This window comes from Medicago truncatula, chromosome 3 (assembly GCF_003473485.1).
Source record: "Medicago truncatula cultivar Jemalong A17 chromosome 3, MtrunA17r5.0-ANR, whole genome shotgun sequence".
NCBI lineage: Eukaryota > Viridiplantae > Streptophyta > Magnoliopsida > Fabales > Fabaceae > Medicago > Medicago truncatula.
This window is the reverse complement of record NC_053044.1, coordinates 58,179,879-58,199,189: the sequence shown is the minus strand read 5'-3', so window position 1 is coordinate 58,199,189 and position 19,311 is coordinate 58,179,879. Positions and strand designations below refer to the sequence as shown.

Sequence of the window (19,311 nt, the reverse complement as noted above, 5' to 3'; positions counted from 1 at the left end):
ATTTTAATTAAAAGTAAAATTGTAGATGTCTTTTCTTCAAAAAAGGTATAAATGCCTAAAAAAATTATACTTTTATATATATATATATATATATATATATATATATATATATATATATATATATATCACCTTTATATTGTAACAAACTATGCATATCTTTTTCTTATTCAAAAAAACTACACATATTTGATTCCATGACACCAACAATGTAACAAATATAATATCATATAATATAAATTTTTATATTTTTGAATGACACCAAAAATATGGTATTCTTATAACGAAATTTGTTATTGAATATAATTGAAATAGTAAAAAAAACCAACTATTTTGATATTATTTATGTTATTATTTCAGGCTCCTTAAATTGTTTCTCCTATTCAAATATTTAACAAGTTATTTATATGATGATACAAATTTGTATTCATGTTACACAAAATAAACATTATTGAGTAAATATAGTATTTGTAAAAAAAAAAAACTTTTATTTTTTAACAGTTTTAGCCTTCAGAAAATATTTTAAACATTTTTTTATTTATTATGTTAATTCATAATAAATTCAAAGTTTTGTCCTCGTGAGCTTAGCTCAGCTGATAGGAACAATGCATAAATATATGTCAAGTCCAGGTATGAACCCCGGACACCATAAAAAAAAAAAAAAAAAAAAAAGTTTGTACAATATTTTGCCAAACAACATTTACCTTAAAAATATCTTTAAAACTAAAAAAACAAAGAAACCAAACAACTTTAGATTCTTTCTTAAAGACCTTTATTTTAACTTTGTTTTGAAGTAACTTTTAGACCATAAAAAACCTTGGCCAAACGGTATCTAAGTTTGGCTGGGAACTCTGTTACATTTTCTTCTTCATAAGAGGTCATTTTCTTCCTTTTTATATGGTTCTGAGACCATGCATGACTTGAGTTGACTAATTTTTATGGCTTGAGGGGTTCATTTTTCGACACTGTATTAATTTTTGCTTCATCATAGGTGGTTTTCTTCCGGGTTTTTTTTCATGATTCTGCATTTTAAGTTTTTTGTTTTGTTTTTTTTTTCAATTGTTAGTGGATTATGTGCTAAAAATTGTTATGTTGCATGTAGAAAAATCTTCTTGTTATGTGGAGTATAGTAGAGGTCATGATGATTGATTTTTATCTCATGGTAAGGTTTTGACACAATTGTTATTTTAGCTTCTGGTATTGTAGTTGAAAAAAAATTGATATATGTGAGTTATTTTAGTTTTTGTGAGTAATCCTAAAGCTGTAACAATTTTCATATTTGGTTTATTCTTTCCTATATCATTGAGCCGTATGAAAGTTGATTGGTGTAAATTTGTTTTGGTCACATCATTGAGGTCCAGAAAGTTGATGATACAAAAATTTGTGCATTTAAGATCAGGTTGATTTGATGATACAAAATTTGGTCACATAGAAATATGTTAGCTTCTTTCGATATCAGAATGAACAAATGGAATAAAATTAAATGATGTATTATTGTATTTCCATATAGGACTTTCAATGTCAAGGGATTATGACTACATTAAGGATCTCAAAACATAGAAATATGTTAGCTTCTTTCGTTATCAGAATCATATTTTCGACATTTGGAAAATATGATTTGGAGTGTTGGATTCTTGGATTGTGACCGGTAGTAATGAGAATCAACACATGAAGCTCATTATTTGTGATGCAAAGGTTAGATGAGTTAGTTAAGATTTGTCGTAATTTCCTTTATGATTTATCAATGTTACTTATTAGTGTACATTTTGATTTATTTATATTTTTTGATTTCTTTCTCGGATTTAGGGTGATCGAGTTCATGTAATAACTCGATATAGAGAATTGAAGCATTGGAAGGCTTTGATCGAGGTAAACAAGACTTATACTTTGTATAAATGTCATGTGTTTGATAATGACATTGCATTTAATCCCTTTAAAGTTGTTTTTGATTCTGGTACAAAGGTGCAGAAGTATGACAGGGTAACTAACGTCCTTACTCATGAATTTCGCTTTAAGTCATTTAAGGAAATTCAAGATGGAAAATTCAAAACTGACGTTTTATATGGTATAGTTATGTGCTTTAATTTATTTCTGTGTTTTCACCGAGTATAATGTTCTTATAGATGTAATTTTCTTTTTAAGATATCATCGGGCTTCTTCATGAGATTGTCAAGACAACGCCAATTGGGACTGGAAAGAAACCGTGTACGAACATTGTGTTGAAAAATAAAAGGTATTATTTTCTAATTTGTTAGCATCAGATGATAGGATTTTGTATAAGTTTGATAATGACCCGAAAGATGTATTTCCCTATGTAGTGGGAATATGGTAGATGTAACACTATGTGAAAAATACTTCGTAGCTTTATCATTTACCATCTATTTACCTTGAGTTCTTTGCTTCCATTTTGTAGTCAATGGCAACCCAAATATATGTAACAATTGGTCAGGTTTGAGGCTGTTAATCAACCTACATCATCCGGTTGTTGAGAAGTTTAAGGCTTAGTAAGTTTGCATTATGATTTCACAATACAGTGTTAGAGTAACTTATTATTTCACAATCTGATTTGATTGTTTTTTGACCATGTTTCTTGAGTTGTTGTCGTGACCTTAACACTTCTCGAGCTCAGAGTCAAAGCTACAGTCAGAACTTAAGTGAGAGTTCGGCTTCTTCTCAACGTACTTCGTACAACGATTTTTCCAATCTGTCTCAAGTTAGGCCAATTGCTGAATTTATAAACTTAGTAAAGGTCTGCTTTTTTTTATGCACAAACATGCTTTAAGTTTTTTATGCACAAATTAAAAATACATATTGCATTCTTCTTTATTTCATGTGCATAATTTGTGTTAGGATACATATTGCATCACTATTTGGAAAGCAACTAAATTCAATCATAACCAGTTTGGATGGTATTATGAGAGTTGCACCAAATGTTCGAAGACATCAATGTCAAATGGTGTTAGCTATAAATGCACATGCGGGAGTGATGCTTAATTTCCATTTGTTTCAACAATGTTAATTGGCCAACGGGTACATATAATCCACATGCATGCATTTATCTAGACTTTATAGGAATATAATAGGAAGATAAATTAGACTAATATTTAGGTATTATGAGAGTTGTGCTACCTTCATTTTATAAATTATATGTAATTATATTCACATACATCTTATCCATGTTAATATGCATCAGACTAATATTGCAGTTATATCCCTGTTTAGCATTTCCCAAACGAGGTGTTAAGAACAATTCTGAAAGAAAAGCGCAAAACAATCACTCTCATTGATGACCAGACACAGAGAAAGTATAAGTGTCGCCTCATTACCTCCGAAAGAACAAGCTATGAAAAATACTTAGGTGCGCAGTGGTTCAATTTCTGCAGAGAACGTGTGATGGAAGAAGGTGGTAAGCTCATCTTTGATCTCGAAAAGTTATCGAAGAACTTGCACGTTCGAGCTGTTCCAAAATATATATTTGTTGCTGAACTATTTGAACTTCTACTATTTTGGCGTATCGCTTTGGACTGTAATCGTAATCTATATTGACTTTGGGATGCCATTTGTGCTTTTCATTTTGTCTGATGTAAATATTGGCAAAAATCTCTTTTTGGTTAGTCTATGACACTTGCAGTCTCTTTTATAAACTTAACTATTATGTAACGTTAATCTGCACATTGTTGGTTCCTTCATTGGTTCCAATTAGTATCATGTTAATTATAATGTTGTTTTCCTAATCTCTTGAACCAAATAGAACATGTTCTTTTCCTACGGTAAATCTTTATAATGCTTTGATAAATGCTTTCGAAATGTACATATAGCTGAGATTTACGCAATATGCTTGCTTGATTTTCACATTTATGAACGACAACAATTTCATAAAAAAATGCAGCTTTTTCCCTTAATTTGCTCATTTCTCTTTTATAACAAAGTTTTTTAAAATTACATTAAAAGTGATTTTTTAGAATATCCGAATTTGTGCAATATTCATTAATTTGCTCATTTTTCCTTTGGAACAATTTTTTTACAAGATACGTTATTCGCACGGGTTTGTAACTAGTATAAAATAAAATAAAAAACAATTTTTTAAAAGCGAAAGAAATAACAAGTTACTTAGGTTGGACTTGCTCTTAGTGTTAGGCATTGCTAAATATATACGCACATAAATTGTATAATCTTAATTATTTGGAGTTAGAAACATTAAAAAAAAAAAAAAAAAAAAAAAAAGACACATAGCATCCGTAGATGTTTGTGTTTCCCATTTGAAGGATCAGAGAAGTTGGGTGCCAATGCCATGGCCAACTCTCTTCAGCACCTGTCCTTTTCTTTTGCTGCTCACTTTTGGACTTTTCCTTCCAATAAGATTCGTATCTCTAGTCATTACTTGAGCCCTCCCTCTCTATACAAACCCAATATATTTTACTTATAATCTATTGAAAATCCTAATACACTTGACTTGTGTCACTAATAATTCAATTATTTCCCATACTAATTAATTCTTCACTTATGCCTTAATTATCATTTTGTGTTAATTGTGAACGCTCAATTAATTACCTAATTCCTGTATCACTTTTTAAACACACTGTAAAGAGAAATTAGAAAAGTAAACTTTATGCTTACGCACTAACCCACTGATAGGAAGATTAATTGAATGCAATACCTTATGTCTAAGTTCAATCAAATCAAAACTTACTATTTTAATAATGAATTATAAATTCAAACTTTGTCTACTCATCAAACTATCATATTGAGCAAGAGGGACACTAAATAAATTTAAAAAATAAAAATAAAATAAAATGGAGAACATAGTCAATATTAATATGATTATATATTATAATGAAGAAAAGTAACAACAATAACAATCATAGAAATACAACCTTAATATACTGACATGAAGTGTGAACACTAGAAACAAGGGAAGGGACATTTATAGAAGCAGCACCTAACACTAACAGGCTTAGCTTTTACCCCTCTTTTATGATTACACTATTACTACTTATAGTACACATTCATCATTATTCCTTAACTCTCTCTTTTTCTTTTGTGGCAGTAAGTAATCTTCATTCACCAACAACAACATATTCAATCAAACTTCAAACCCAATGGATCTCTTCTCATCTCAATAATGTATCATGTTCATATCTGCAGAAGCCATGATTGGTTGGTTCAAATAACCCATATTCAAAGGGTTGTTGAAGTAATTTTCATTAATATTATTATCAACAGGTTCAAAAACACCATTTGCAACATTCATGAAGTTGATGATCTCATTCAAAGACTCAAATCTGCTGTTGAGTTCATTCAGTTGAGCTCTAAGCACTGAGTTTTCAGATTCAACAGCTAAGAATCGTTGAGTTGTTAGGTTCACAGAAGTTAGAATCTGTTGATTCTCATTCCTTAGTTGACTCAACTGAACAGCAAGATCATCTAAGTGCTTTTGTTTCCTCATTCGAGATCTTCTTGCTGATTCGCGGTTCGATATCATTCTCTTTCTTTTTCTTTGATCCATCAGAAGCATCAAATCTTCCTCTGAACCTGAATTTGGAAGTGTTGAATAGCCTGAAGATGTTCCACTTGAAGAAGCCATGTGATGTGAGATAGAGAGAGTTATTTGCACAAAAACAGAACGCAGGACCCAGAAACTAATAAGAAAAAAAGAAAGAAATTGCAGAAAGAAAATTGAAAATAAAATAAAGATATAAAAATGGATTAGAAAATAGAAATCATGAAACGTAGTAAAGCCAGTAAAGGAAGACAACAGAGAAAGATTGAACTAAATGGGTCCTGCGCCTAACAGTAGAATTGATCATACAACCAGAAAAGAAGATTTCACTCAGAATTTGATACATGAATCTCAAACATCAATAACAATATGTTATGCATTTAAGATGTTATTGTTTCTTCAAATAACTATAAGCTTCAACAGAGGTTTGAAAGAGAAAAAAGAAAAGCAAAAGAAATATCTTAAAAGAAAGAAAAGAGAGAAAGTGGAAGAGGAGTGAATGAGTTTGAAGCAGTGAATTTATAGGACAAAAAGGAAGACAAGTTGATGAAAAAATAATATAAGTCGTACATTGAAATCTAAAAAGATAATAAAGAAAAGAAAAAGGGAGGGTCCTTAATTATTTTGCTTTTTTTTGAGTGATAGAGAGAGAGAGAGAGTAGTGGAAGAAGTAACTAGAAAGAAAGAAAGAAATACTAGTATAGTGGTGCAGGAAGTAATAATAAATAATGGTGTAGAGAATATGGGGGAAGAAGAGAATGCAATGCAAAGTATCGAATCGAGAGATCCAGCTGGTAACCAGCAATCACATAGGACGCAATATGTCTTATTTGAAAATACTTCCAAACCATACGGCATCTTCTTCGTTCATTATTACCGATATTTTTTTAAAATCCAAACACCCGGTTAAATTAAAAAAATAGATACTTATTAGACAGACAATTGGTTTCATTTCCACGGTTGATTTCAATAGATCTTATTTTATACATTTTTACTTTATTAACCTTTGAAAGCTACTCTCAAGACTATGTGTGTTTAAGATTTGGTGGTGTGTTCGCAACCACAAATGTGATTAAGTTGTTGGCTTTTTTTACTATAAAGTTGTCAGACTTGCCTGTTATATAGATAGGTCTTCATTTTTGTTGATCTATATTACCATAGTGGTGATCATACCTTGCATGCTTATGTTATCAATTAAAGATGTTTTCATGAAAATAATAACACTAAATTGATGCATGTTTTTAGTAGTATTTTTTTTTTTATTTCTGAGCGTGAATTTGAGATAGTCAGTATAACATGTTAAATATTGTTTATTCCAATTAGAGAAGCAATACATCTCCTAAAAAATGGAGAAAGACTAGAAATTTTCTCAATAACTTCTAACCTCTTTCTTTCATTCATACTAGTTCATACTTCAGATATAACTTACAAAATAAGTGCTTCCCTAGTATCTAGGACACGAGGATTGTTCCTTGAGCACACTTTGTTAAAACACTTTTTACAATAAATAAACCATACTCATTCATTAAAGTAGATTATCAATTCAAATTTACTAAGAATAGAAAATAAAAAAATTGTGGACAAATTCATAACAACATTTATGTTAATAACATAAAAATGAATGTAAATTCATAACAACATTTAGGGTTTAGGGTATGTAACGTTGACGACGTTAAATTCATTGATTGAATCTAGATTGGATCAAAGTTAACCTTATAACATGAATCAAATAAACGTCAAACTTAGACATAAAATAAAAAAAGAATATAAAAAAATAAAAACAAACAACGTCATGCTTAGACGACGAAATCATCAAAACATAGGAAAGAAAAGTAGAAATATGTAAAAACAAATCCGTTATTTAACTAAAAAAAGAAATAAAAACAATTTAGAGGATGATTTCGGAGCAAAATTTTCCATAAACCGCACATCTTTGTAGATCTTGAAGAAGGTTTTTATATTTATTTAACATAATTAATATGATGTGATGGGGCTTTGGATCTCTTTTGGACCTATTTGCAGCAATAAAGGCCCAACTTTGGAAACTTGCTTGTAGCTGCTATCTTGTGTCTTGGTACCACACGCATCAGAGTTGTAACAAGAGAATTGCTCTTCTCCTATTTTTGTTTTTCTCATTCATGTCAAGTGATAGAGTCGGGAAAAAAATTTGGGATGGTCGTCGTCAAAATAAACTAAAATATATAAACCATATTGAATATAACATATTTAAGTTGTAATAAACCAAAAATCGATCATTCAAAATTTAAATATAACATATGAGTAATAAATAAAGTCGATCATTAAATACTTAAAGTTACACTTTACGCTTTTCGAATAACTTGAAATCATCAATAATTGACTCGGAACTAATACATGCACTAATTTCACTTTCAATATAATCTGACATGTTATCTCTTAGAAACTCAGGTCCCATCTTGTTTCTCAATTTAACAATATGTAACGAACAAAAATAAATGAAATTGGCAAAGGAAGAAAAGTTAAGTGTACTAGACAAGAAAAATGGGTTTATTAAGGGGGAACTTCTACGGTACGGTACACTCACAAAGTGAGGTGTACCAGTACTCCTGCTTTATAATTTAATAAATTAACGATCATTTTTTATGTAATAAATAGCTCTTTGTCAACAGTTATATTTTATAAAGCATCATTTCATAAAAAAAAATATTATCGTAAAAAATAATGAATGTTATCAATTATGAGCGATAAAAATTTAAAAAATAATAATTTTATTTTGTTGACATTTTTTATGAATAAGATTTAGTTATTATAATTATAAATGATAAAAAAAATATATTTTTCTTCAAAATACAACTCATTTAACTATTAATTTAAAGAGTGGGTGTATCGGTACACTCAAATATATTTGATGTACCATACAATTTGCCTTATTAAGGTATCATTTACAATTTTACCAAATTAATTCTGCCAAATTTTAGGGTATAAAAAAAAAATTAAGCCGTGGCTCCCCTTTGCCACTCCTGGTTCCGCCACCATTCCTGTCCAACGTAAGTTAACTCACGTTGAAAAATGCACCTATGTGAATTAACTCACGGCTTTTTTTACGGGAACTAGCAATTCTAAATGAAAGAAGAGCAATTCTCTAACAACAAAGGGAAAAGTCACCATTGTAATGATAAAAGATCTGTTTACATATATTTTTTTCAGTCTCAAATATAATTTGCTATCCAATTTTTTTTAACGGATTGCTATCCAAAATAGAAGTTAATGTTTTTTGCTATGAAAATTTTGAGTAAAGTTAACTAACTTTATTTTAAAGTAAAGGCTAACTTGTGCTTTCAAGGATATATGTTAAGGAATTCATTATAAAAATATACATATCAAAAATCGTACATTCAACATCTTAAAAGTTAAAATGTTATATTTTTCAATGAAAAGTTATCTTTTTTAGGTTCCTTATCATGTGCCTTAAGGACACAAGTTAACATGTCCCTTATTTTATTTACAACATTAGTAAAATACTCTTGAGTAAAGTCTCATTATGTTTTGTAAATAAAAAAAGTCCCATTGTGTTTTTCCTTTTGGCTTAAGGTTTAACTTTGGGACTTTTCTTAAAAAAAGGTTTATTTGCTTTTGCATACAAACTCCTTCCGTGAGCTGTTCTTTCTTCCGTTGAATAAATTTTTCTTCAGTGTGGATAAGAGCCCTTCTGGCTTCTACTATTGGTTGTAGAAATTGCAAACAAAGTGATTTTGCAAAATTTTAAGCTTAGAATTTATTTCAGCTACTTGTGCACGAGACAATGGCAAAGGCTTATACAATTACTTTGGTGTTTGGTTGCTTAGTTGAAGTAATGCCATAAAAACATTTATTATCTTTCAGTATGTGTAGAAGTAGAACATTTTATTACATGTTGCATAAGTTTCAACCAATATGTTCTCTTATTCACTGGTAGTTACGAGTTTCTTTTGAATTTGTACGTGGTCTAGAATTAAAATTTTGCTTCTCATGACTACTACATGCATATGTACAAATGATACGACAATAGAGTGACATAAATTTAATTTTGAATTACATTTGTTATTACAGTCAAATGATAACTAAAACATATAGATGAAATGCTAACAATAATCAAAGGCAAATGATAAAATTTGATATGTCTAATGTCTTCTCTACAAGAAGATCCATGTCATAGCTAAGACTAAAAGCACAGACGACAACTTAATTTGATTCATCTTTCTTGTTGAACAAGCTTTTTCGGGCACTATTGGAGAGGCATTGTCAGGTGGGAGTGGTTCAACGTTAATATCAACCTTCATTCCATGGAAGCAAAAGCCTCTACCACATAGAAAGTAATATGTCTTTGCCTCTAAGAGTTGGAAAACATCTCTTCCTCCTCTCGTGATGTTGCTTATGAAGCCCTTATCAACACATTTCTCATAATTTGTTTTGTTCACCTCAAGAACATTATAGATGTGCTTATCAAAACCAAAATCTATTTACAAAAAAGAGAATTCACTTCAGTTAATAATAAATAAATATTTGCAATGATATTAATCAACATGTGTCAGGAAGGAACGAACTTACATAGCCAATCACCCTGGTAAAAGTGCTCATTACTTGCCCAATTTGTGAAGTTAATTTTTGGATCCCAAGTATACCTTCCACCTCCAACCCTGTGCAACACAGGTTCTCTGCCTTCTATTCTGTAAGACCCCATTGTAATGATCATTAGCAAGCAAACTATTATTTTTCTACCAACTTCCATTCTTTACAAAACCTTCCTAGTTCCTATAGTTTAAAGTTTTTTTAATTTTCAAATGGACAAAGAGAACTTAATTTAGTTGCAAAATTCATGTCACAAGTGTGACGAAAATTGAAGCCAAAATTTATGTGATTGTAACAGTTTTATCCATCATGCTTTTCTAGTTTCAAATTAACATCGATCTGGGTAGTTCATCTTTTATTTACTGTGTCAAAGTAAAACAAACTTTTGATCATGCTTTCAGATTTGGTGCAACACACAAATTAGTTGCTAAAATCACACACAAACTTGCTCATTTTTTCTGTCGTCTCAATCATGGATCTCATCAATTTTAGAGTTGGTCCAATAATTTTTAGGGTTTCAAACAAATTTTAATGTACGGGATTTTTTTTTATCTTTATAAGTGGCCATTTTATTTATAAAATCCAACAAAAATAATAATATTTTACTAGCAGGCCTAAGTATAAATCATGAATAATCTTGGCTCTCGTTATGAAATATAATGTTTTGTGAACATAAATATTCAATGAAAATATATTGAAACCTCGTATAGACTACGAGGACCAATTCGATATAATGTGATTTAGGGAACTATTAAAAAAAAACACGTTTTTACCATCCTAACCAACAAATACCAACTTTAAGGTGTGTATCATATAGATCAACACAATATCAGGATTGACATCACCGAAGATTTTAGTATATTTCATTCATTAACAAATGCATCAGAGACATTTGTTAGCATTTTCCAAATGTTAATAGAAGTGGTAAGGTATATCTATTAGCTTTTAATAGCAAATCGAATGATGATTGCTCTTTAAGTGCCTAGTGATTGCTCTCACCCACCCACCGAACAACAATAGATTATTAGTCAATATTTTGAGAATAGTTGAGCTACATTTTAAATTGGATCACCCAATTTAAAATGTGTTATGAGCAGTTGTTAACTACGATTCAACTTTCATGGATGCCTAAAGAGCAATTTCCAATTCTGGCACTAGGCCCATGGTTAGCGGTGTTGTACCTAAGGCCCATGTTGACTTTGAGGATTGGAAGATTTTACCATACACCCCTACAACCAATTAAAAAACAAGTTAGACACGATACCTCTGCTCCTCTTTTACCCTTTCATCATCAGCAGTGTAACATTGTCCATTTTACACTCAAACTCCTCATTTTTTTTATTTGATGGTGACCGAGTTTTAACCCCGAATCTTGCCTATATTATGCACTGTTCTTATCAACTGAGTTAAATTCACAAGGACAAACTCCTCATTTAATATAATATTAAATTCACTTGTACACAAGAATAGTTGATTCTTTCAACAACAAAAAAAGAGAATAGTTGACACACAAATTATAATTAATTAAACTGTCAAGATTTTGGAGACTATCTACAACGGAGCATCCATTTTGGATGGTTAAGTGGAATATGTATGTACATATAATTTATTTTAGAATTTTTTATTATTAATAGTAAAAAAAAAAAACATATAATTTATCCAACTTAACACCTCAATTTTTCTATCTAATGGATCACACAAAGAACTCTAAATTATTACATTTCATTAAAAAAAATATTTATTTTAATACAATTTAGTTTTTACCACTTGTAAAAGAGTGAAGTGAGATAAAATGCTTCCATAATCATCATTATCTACAATCATCCAATTTATTTTCTTTACAACGTAAGTGATTATTTAACTTAATGTTAAATAGATGAAAGATTCACCATTGTGAATTGTGATGCTCTAATATCAGGAAAAATGTCAAAAAATTTAAAAAATAGTCGACATTAATAGTTTTCGGATCATGCTAACAAATGTTCTATATATATTAAAAGTATAAGTTTTTTTATTGAAAATAATTTTTTTAAAAAATATTTGAATTCACATTTTCCAAGAGAATATTAATATATTGATTTTCTTAACTTGTGTCATTATAAGCTCTTTAGCATTTTTCATAGTTTTTATAACAAATTAAGTGTTTGTTTAGTTTCACGGTGATATAAATTAATTTTAAAAAAATTGATTTTGTAAAATTGATTTTGGTTAAACATGATTTTTTAAGGGATTAAATGTGAGTTAAATACAAAATTATCCATGTTTGAATATATTTATGTAAAAGTAAATTAAACAATAAATTTAAAGATAAAATAGATTGTAAAAATCAAAAGTTATAAATTCTAGATTCATGCATAACAAATTCTACTTTAACCCATCCATACATATCAAAATTGATTTTATATCATATAGAATCAATTTTAACCCCTCTTTAATTGAAATCAAACATACAAGAAAAAGAGGAAAATATAACAAATGTTCTTAAGATAGTTTAAGCAACCTCCCCTCTTTAATTGAAATCAAACATACAAGGAAAAAAATTGTTAACAAGTGTTCTTAAAACATTGTTTAAACATCCAAAAGTATTTTTTTTATTAAAAATTGTGTACTTATGATCATTAATCATTATGTGTGTTTAATTTGTATTTTTAAGTCGAAGTTTTTTTTTTTAATTCCTGAAACAATGTAATTAAGACATTTGTTAGCAGAAAAAGAAAAGAAAAAAACACCAATGTTCTATAGACATTTACGATACTATAAACAAGGATAGATTCAATTAGGAGGTAATGGGCCGACCCTACTTGCCTCCACTTGTTTATTGTATTTTTAATCTAAAATTAGATATTTATACAGTTTGACCCTACTTATATGATATTATTGTCTTCACATAGTTCACTCATAATAGTACATAAAATTACAAAACTAAGATGAAATTATTATATCGATAAAAATAACGATTATTTTTAAGATAAAATTTTCTTTTATGAAATATTTAACCAATTCTCTTAGAACATGTCGTTAGCAAGACCATAAAACTACTATTATATTTTAACTATTTTTATATTTGTTGAAAAATGTTATGCAATGGCATTGGTGGTTGAAAAATAATTAATTATGGTTGTATGTTTTATACTCGGCAAGAAATGGAAAAATATTTATAAAAAATCAACATTTTAGAGCAATTATAAACAAAACTTCAGTCATTATAATGATGTATAAGATCTTTATTATAGACCACATACATCAATTAATTAATGAATCTAAAATGTTAATTTTTGTTTATAATAGTGACTGAAAGGTGTATAATTTTTGCACACTTACACGTTTATAATAATTTTATATAAATTTTTAAGGTTAAATATGTTTTTAGTCCTTACAAAATTACAAGCTTTTAAGTGTAGTCCTTACAATTTTTAATTTGCTTTTAATCCTTATTTGAATTTTACAGGGACTATTTTAGATGACTAAATATATTCATTTTATGTAAAAAATAAAAAAAAATAGGGACTATTCTTACAAACTACTCCCTCCGTCTCAGATTAACCGAGTCAAAAACTCATTGCACACGTATTAAGAAAAATGTATAAATGAATGAGAGAGAAAAATAGTTTTAAGTGCACTTCTTAAGTATTGGTGCATTATGCGCTATCATAAATGTAAAGTGAAATATATTGAATTGGAAATGATATAGTTATAAAAGGAAAACAGTAATTAATATTGTACTCCCTTCGTCCCTAATTATAAGACCCTTTTGAGAATTTTTTTTGTCCCTTTTTATAAGACCCCTTTGTTATTTCCAACTACATTAATTATTTCTTTACATACATGTCCCTATTTATTATACATCTTTTTCTTCAATCAACAATAAATAACATGTTGAAAACATAAACTAACCTTTTTTCTTAAAGGATAAAATTGTAAAAACAATAGTGATTACAAACAACTTTAATACAAATATTCACTATCTTAATTCCCGTAATTTTGGCAAAAGGGTCTTATATATAGGGACAGAGGGAGTATTAAAAAGTAAAATGACTCAGTTATTTTAAGATATTATTTTTAACAAATGACTTAGTTATTATGAGACAGAGGAAATTACCTTTAAAATTTTAAAAATATATTTAACCCAAATTGTAACTTTGACCTTCATTTATTAAAAATCTTTGGATCGGTGATTGACTTGAAAGCATGAATAGTGCAATTAGTTTGAGAAAACGTCCCTCCCAAGGGCAAGGGAATGAAGAATGAGGCAACAAACCAAAGTATTCCTAAAGTACTGTTCATCTAGGATACTCTCTCTCTCTGACCCTATAATGATACTACTAGTATTATCATTTGAAACAACAACACTGTACTGTACCAAAACGAAAGTGGGACCCACCTCTGCCTCTCTTTGATCAGCTGCAGGCAGGCAGTGTCGTCAATCACGCGCCCCTTTCTCTTTCTCTGTCTTTAGCTGTCTGTCGATCCATCCATCCTTTCTTTTCTTTTTTTTATTTAATTAATTCTTCTCACTTTGTTACTCTCCCGCAACAACAACAACAACAACAACAACAACAACAAAATCAATAATCTTCCAATCAAATTCAAATTAGGGTTTCTCAATTCTTAATTCAACTCTCTCCTACAATGTCTGGACCCCTTGATCGTTTCGCTAGACCTTGTAAGTACCTCTTCTATTTTCAATTCTCGCCATAGATTGTATTCAATTCGTGTAATTGATGTTTGAATTTGTGAATTTTTTCAGGTTTTGAGGGGTTTTCTGGCAGTGATGAGAAGCGAGAGAGAAGATCTGATTTTGAAAATTCAGAAGATGAAAGGAGAACCAGAATTGGATCCTTAAAAAAGAAAGCTTTAAGTGCATCAACCAAGTTTAAGCATTCTCTTAGAAAGAAGAGTAGTAGGAGAAAGAGTGATGGACGTGTTAGCTCTGTTTCAATTGAGGATGTTAGAGATGTTGAGGAGCTTCAAGCTGTTGATGCTTTTCGTCAGTCTTTGATCATGGATGAGTTGCTTCCTCAAGCTTTTGATGATTACCATATGATGTTAAGGTGATCATTTTTTTATTTACATTCCGACTTATTTTGATTAATGATGTTATAATATAGTTGTGTTTAATTATTGTTTTTGTGATTTTGTAGATTTCTGAAAGCAAGGAAATTTGATATTGAAAAAGCAAAGCATATGTGGGCTGACATGCTACAATGGAGAAGGGAGTTTGGTGCTGACACCATTATGCAGGTAAAATGCATATAGAATTTGGGGATTTTGTTTTGTTTGGCTTCTGTTTATCAAGGTTTAATCACATGGAACAAGATGTAGACTTTTAGGGTATGTTTGGAAGGATGATTTTTGAGAGGAGAACTTGTTTTTCTTTTCTAAATTAATGAAGTTATTATTTATATATTTCTAAAAATGAATTTAGTGTGGTTGAAATGTTATATGATCATCTATTATGTTGTTATGTTAGAATATAGACTTTAGCCCTCTAAAGCTTCCCTTTCCAAAGCCCTGGATTTGAGCATACCCTGAAGTGATTGATTGCCTTACCTAATGTTGTCTTTTGCATCAGGATTTTGAGTTCAAGGAGTTAAATGAAGTTGTGAAGTATTATCCACATGGCCATCATGGTGTAGATAAGGAAGGAAGGCCTGTTTATATTGAAAGACTTGGAAAAGTTGATCCGAACAAACTGATGCAGGTTACAACTATGGATAGATATGTAAAGTACCATGTGCAAGAGTTTGAGAAATCTTTTGCAATAAAGTTTCCTGCTTGCACTATTGCTGCAAAGAGGCACATAGATTCAAGCACCACAATCTTAGATGTTCAAGGAGTGGTATGTTTCTAGTAATTATTCCTTTTTGCGTTCACTGAAAGCCAAAGTTCTAAATCATTCAATTCATTTTAATTTTATGATTCAATTTTCAGGGCCTTAAGAATTTTACAAAGTCAGCCCGTGAACTCATTCAGCGGCTGCAGAAGGTCGACGGTGACAATTACCCCGAGGTGCGATATCTCATTGTCTGTAAATTGATTTTTGCTATTCTTTTTGAACGCTACATGACTAGGTTTTGGAATTCCAGCTGTTACTATTCCCAGTGTGATGACTGTTTTTTTTTTGTTTGTGCTGATACAGACACTCTGCCAAATGTTTATCATAAATGCCGGCCCTGGATTTAGACTGTTGTGGAGCACTGTCAAGTCTTTTCTAGATCCTAAAACAACTTCAAAGATCCACGTAAGTTAAATGCCATCTTCTAGCTGTTTTAAATTCTTTTCGATGATAGTATAAGTTGCTGACATTGCCCTTGGTTGGAAACATTACTTAGGTTCTTGGAAACAAGTATCAAAGCAAATTACTTGAAGTAATTGATGCCAGGTACATTATGGCTCCATGATTTTTTTTTTCTATTGACAAATGCATTTTTTTTAAAGCCTAACCTAACACATTGAGCACTTAATGTAGTGAGTTGCCGGAATTTCTCGGAGGTACCTGCTCTTGTGCAGATGAGGGAGGATGCCTTAGATCTGATAAAGGACCATGGAAAAATCCTGAAATATTGAAGGTCATATGCTATTCTTGGTTGATTTTTATACTATACCCGTCTGACTTGTAATAGGCTGACAGTTGATTGTGTTTGCACTTTTTGTAGATGGTTCTCAATGGCGAACCACGGCGGGCAAGACAAGTAGTAAAGGTTCTCAACAGTGAAGGGAAGGTTATTGCATATGCAAAGCCACGATACCCAATGGTAACTCTTCGCATGGCTGATTGTTGCCTTGATCAAGTGGAGCCAATTTGGTGCTTCACATATTTTTCTCAGTGGTCTATTTATCATACATCATTCTTACTTTTGTTACTCTTACCTAACAGGTAAAAGGAAGTGATACATCTACCGCCGAATCAGGGTCAGAAGCTGAAGATATAGCTTCTCCAAAAGCAATGAAGAGCTATTCACACCTTAGACTGACCCCTGTTCGTGAGGAGGTAAGTCTTGACCTATTCTACAAATTGCTATTTACTTCAAAATATATAATAAATAACTAATCTGACAGGACATTGTGGTGTTTCTTGATCCATGTAGCTGATTACATATAGTGAAAAAAAGACCTTGGTTGTTGTTTGTTGCAGTCCACGATATTTGCAGATATTGTGATGATGATGATGATAATCAAAGTAACATTAAGAAAACCTGTTCAGAGAATTTTCCCTTTTCTGTTTCAGCTATAATACTCGTTCACATTCTGTTATTTGTCAGGCTAAGATAGCAGGAAAGGCAAGTTATGCTAACATGTCTGGGTACGATGAATATGTTCCAATGGTAGACAAACCTGTTGATGCTGAATGGAAGAGGCAAACATCTCTACAGAGGTCTCACACCTTCAAAGGTTGGTGGTTTCTTTGTATTTATTGACGCACCCTTTTAATGAATCTTCTTATTTTGCTTATTCACTAAAATTTCACCCAATTGGACAAATAGTTCTACTAGTATGATATTTTGTTAATTATGACATCGGTTTTTGATGATTGTGTCTGTGGTCTAGACTATGCCACACCATTACAACCTCAATTTAGCATTCATGGTTGTAGTATGAATTATTTATATTGTGCTATAGCCTTTTTGGGGTTGGCTACTCCACGCTGATTGACAATTATGGATCATTCATATAGTATCTGGATTTCATTTGCATGTAAATTTCAAAAAGGCTTTTGATGAGTGGGTCTGTTAGAGGTCTAAACCATTCTTTGACTTGTATAAAAGAGTTCGAGCTTTTAGGAGACGTAGTGCTTGATAGCCATGCTTGGTTTCTTGATTTTAATTATTAAAAGTAATTTTCTCCAGCAAAAGTTTAATCGGATTTCCAATGCAGGAACTCGTCCTCTTCCTGACATACAAAACACTCCAGAAGGAATTAAAGCTCGGGCTTGGGTAGCCCTCGCTGCCTTCTTCCTGACATTATTTGCTCTTTTCCGTCAAGTTGCTTGCCGCATGACCAACAAACTTCCTGCAATATCATCTAATGATGATCAGAGAATTTCAGAACCAACTCTCGAGACAACAAACATGGAAGTTCTTCCTTCAACAAGCCAAGCACAGACAGAGGAAAATCTCTTTCCCTCCTTGCTGAAAAGGTTAGGTGAGCTTGAAGAGAAGGTTGACACACTACAATCTAAGCCATCTGAAATGCCTTACGAGAAGGCGGAATTGTTGAATGCTGCGGTCTGCCGGGTGGATGCTTTGGAAGCAGAGTTAATTGCTACTAAAAAGGTAGGATGGCAATATTTTTGTTTAACATCAAGCGAAGTAATGGATACGAGTTTTATAATAGCCGAGTACATAAGATACATGTTTTTCTTCTTTTCCTCTTATTCTTACTATCTTCAAGATGGCATGGTATAGTGATGATGTGAACAAAATACTCCTAGGTTTGTTATCAAAGATGGGCCCTAATATATGTTTTTTTCTGGATTATGCACAGGCTCTCTACGAAGCGTTAATGAGGCAAGAAGAGCTGCTTGCTTACATAGACCGCCAAGAAGAAGCCAAGTTACGGGTAAGTTGGCATCTGTATTTTCTTAGTAAAGTTAACATTTTAAAGGTGCATTTTTCAGATTTCTGATATTTCTGCCTCATTTTCTTTGTTTCAATCAGAAAAAGAAGTTTTGCTGGTGAGCTATATGGCTGATAGAAAGATGCTCCACAGAGGAGGATGTTTCTCCCAGCACGATCACAGTTGTACTTATACTTCGAACCGTTGTACCGATGTTGTAACTCTATCCACTGTTTTTCAGTGTACTATGAGTAAAACTAAGCGGATAATTACTTCAAATGTGTGTATATCCAGAATAGCATCTTTGCTAGCTTGTGAAACACAAGCTCTTTCAGTTTTTGTTTGTCCTTGTATCTGGTTTGTTTTCCATGGTTGAAAAGCTTTAGTTGTTTGCACGATTTCTTGCTTATCTTTGTCCACTGGTTTTTGTATATACAGAAGTAAAACGTTGCCCTATTGTTTATTCATGCGTGTTTGCTTCCAGTGTGTTTTGGTTATTTGGTTTACAAGCACGCGTTCTTCTAATGCGTACAAAAGGAAAAAAAAAGGAGTGTTTTTAATTATTTATAATACAGCGGAGCTTTTGAGGCACCGAAAAACAACACAGAAGTTGGTTGGTATCAAAAGTCAATATCTTTAATAAGATCTAGTTGCAGTTGCTGTTGCTGTTG

At 31.1% G+C, this 19,311-nt stretch overlaps 3 protein-coding genes across 3 annotated transcripts; 1 reads left to right on the top strand and 2 right to left on the bottom strand.

The window, feature by feature from the left end:
- Positions 1 to 4,803: 4,803 nt before the first annotated feature.
- LOC11420440 (bZIP transcription factor 11) lies at positions 4,804 to 6,186 on the bottom strand. Its single transcript, XM_003603923.3, has one exon. It carries the CDS (start codon positions 5,579 to 5,581, stop codon positions 5,114 to 5,116), a length of 468 nt encoding a protein of 155 aa, XP_003603971.2. The 5' UTR covers positions 5,582 to 6,186; the 3' UTR covers positions 4,804 to 5,113.
- Positions 6,187 to 9,607: 3,421 nt separating this feature from the next.
- On the bottom strand, positions 9,608 to 10,265 carry LOC11420439 (lamin-like protein). Its single transcript, XM_003603922.2, has 2 exons — positions 10,064 to 10,265; positions 9,608 to 9,971 (listed from the first exon to the last, which is right to left on the bottom strand). Exons 1-2 carry the CDS (start codon positions 10,242 to 10,244, stop codon positions 9,649 to 9,651), a joined length of 504 nt encoding a protein of 167 aa, XP_003603970.1. The 5' UTR covers positions 10,245 to 10,265; the 3' UTR covers positions 9,608 to 9,648.
- A 4,112-nt stretch (positions 10,266 to 14,377) lies between these two features.
- Positions 14,378 to 19,103, top strand: LOC11421532 (phosphatidylinositol/phosphatidylcholine transfer protein SFH8). The gene is made up of 14 exons (XM_003603920.4): positions 14,378 to 14,747; positions 14,832 to 15,135; positions 15,226 to 15,325; positions 15,657 to 15,923; positions 16,016 to 16,093; positions 16,224 to 16,325; positions 16,417 to 16,466; positions 16,554 to 16,653; positions 16,741 to 16,839; positions 16,962 to 17,075; positions 17,347 to 17,476; positions 17,960 to 18,357; positions 18,569 to 18,643; positions 18,742 to 19,103. Exons 1-14 carry the CDS (start codon positions 14,714 to 14,716, stop codon positions 18,760 to 18,762), a joined length of 1,872 nt encoding a protein of 623 aa, XP_003603968.1. The 5' UTR covers positions 14,378 to 14,713; the 3' UTR covers positions 18,763 to 19,103.
- The last annotated feature ends 208 nt before the right edge of the window (positions 19,104 to 19,311 follow it).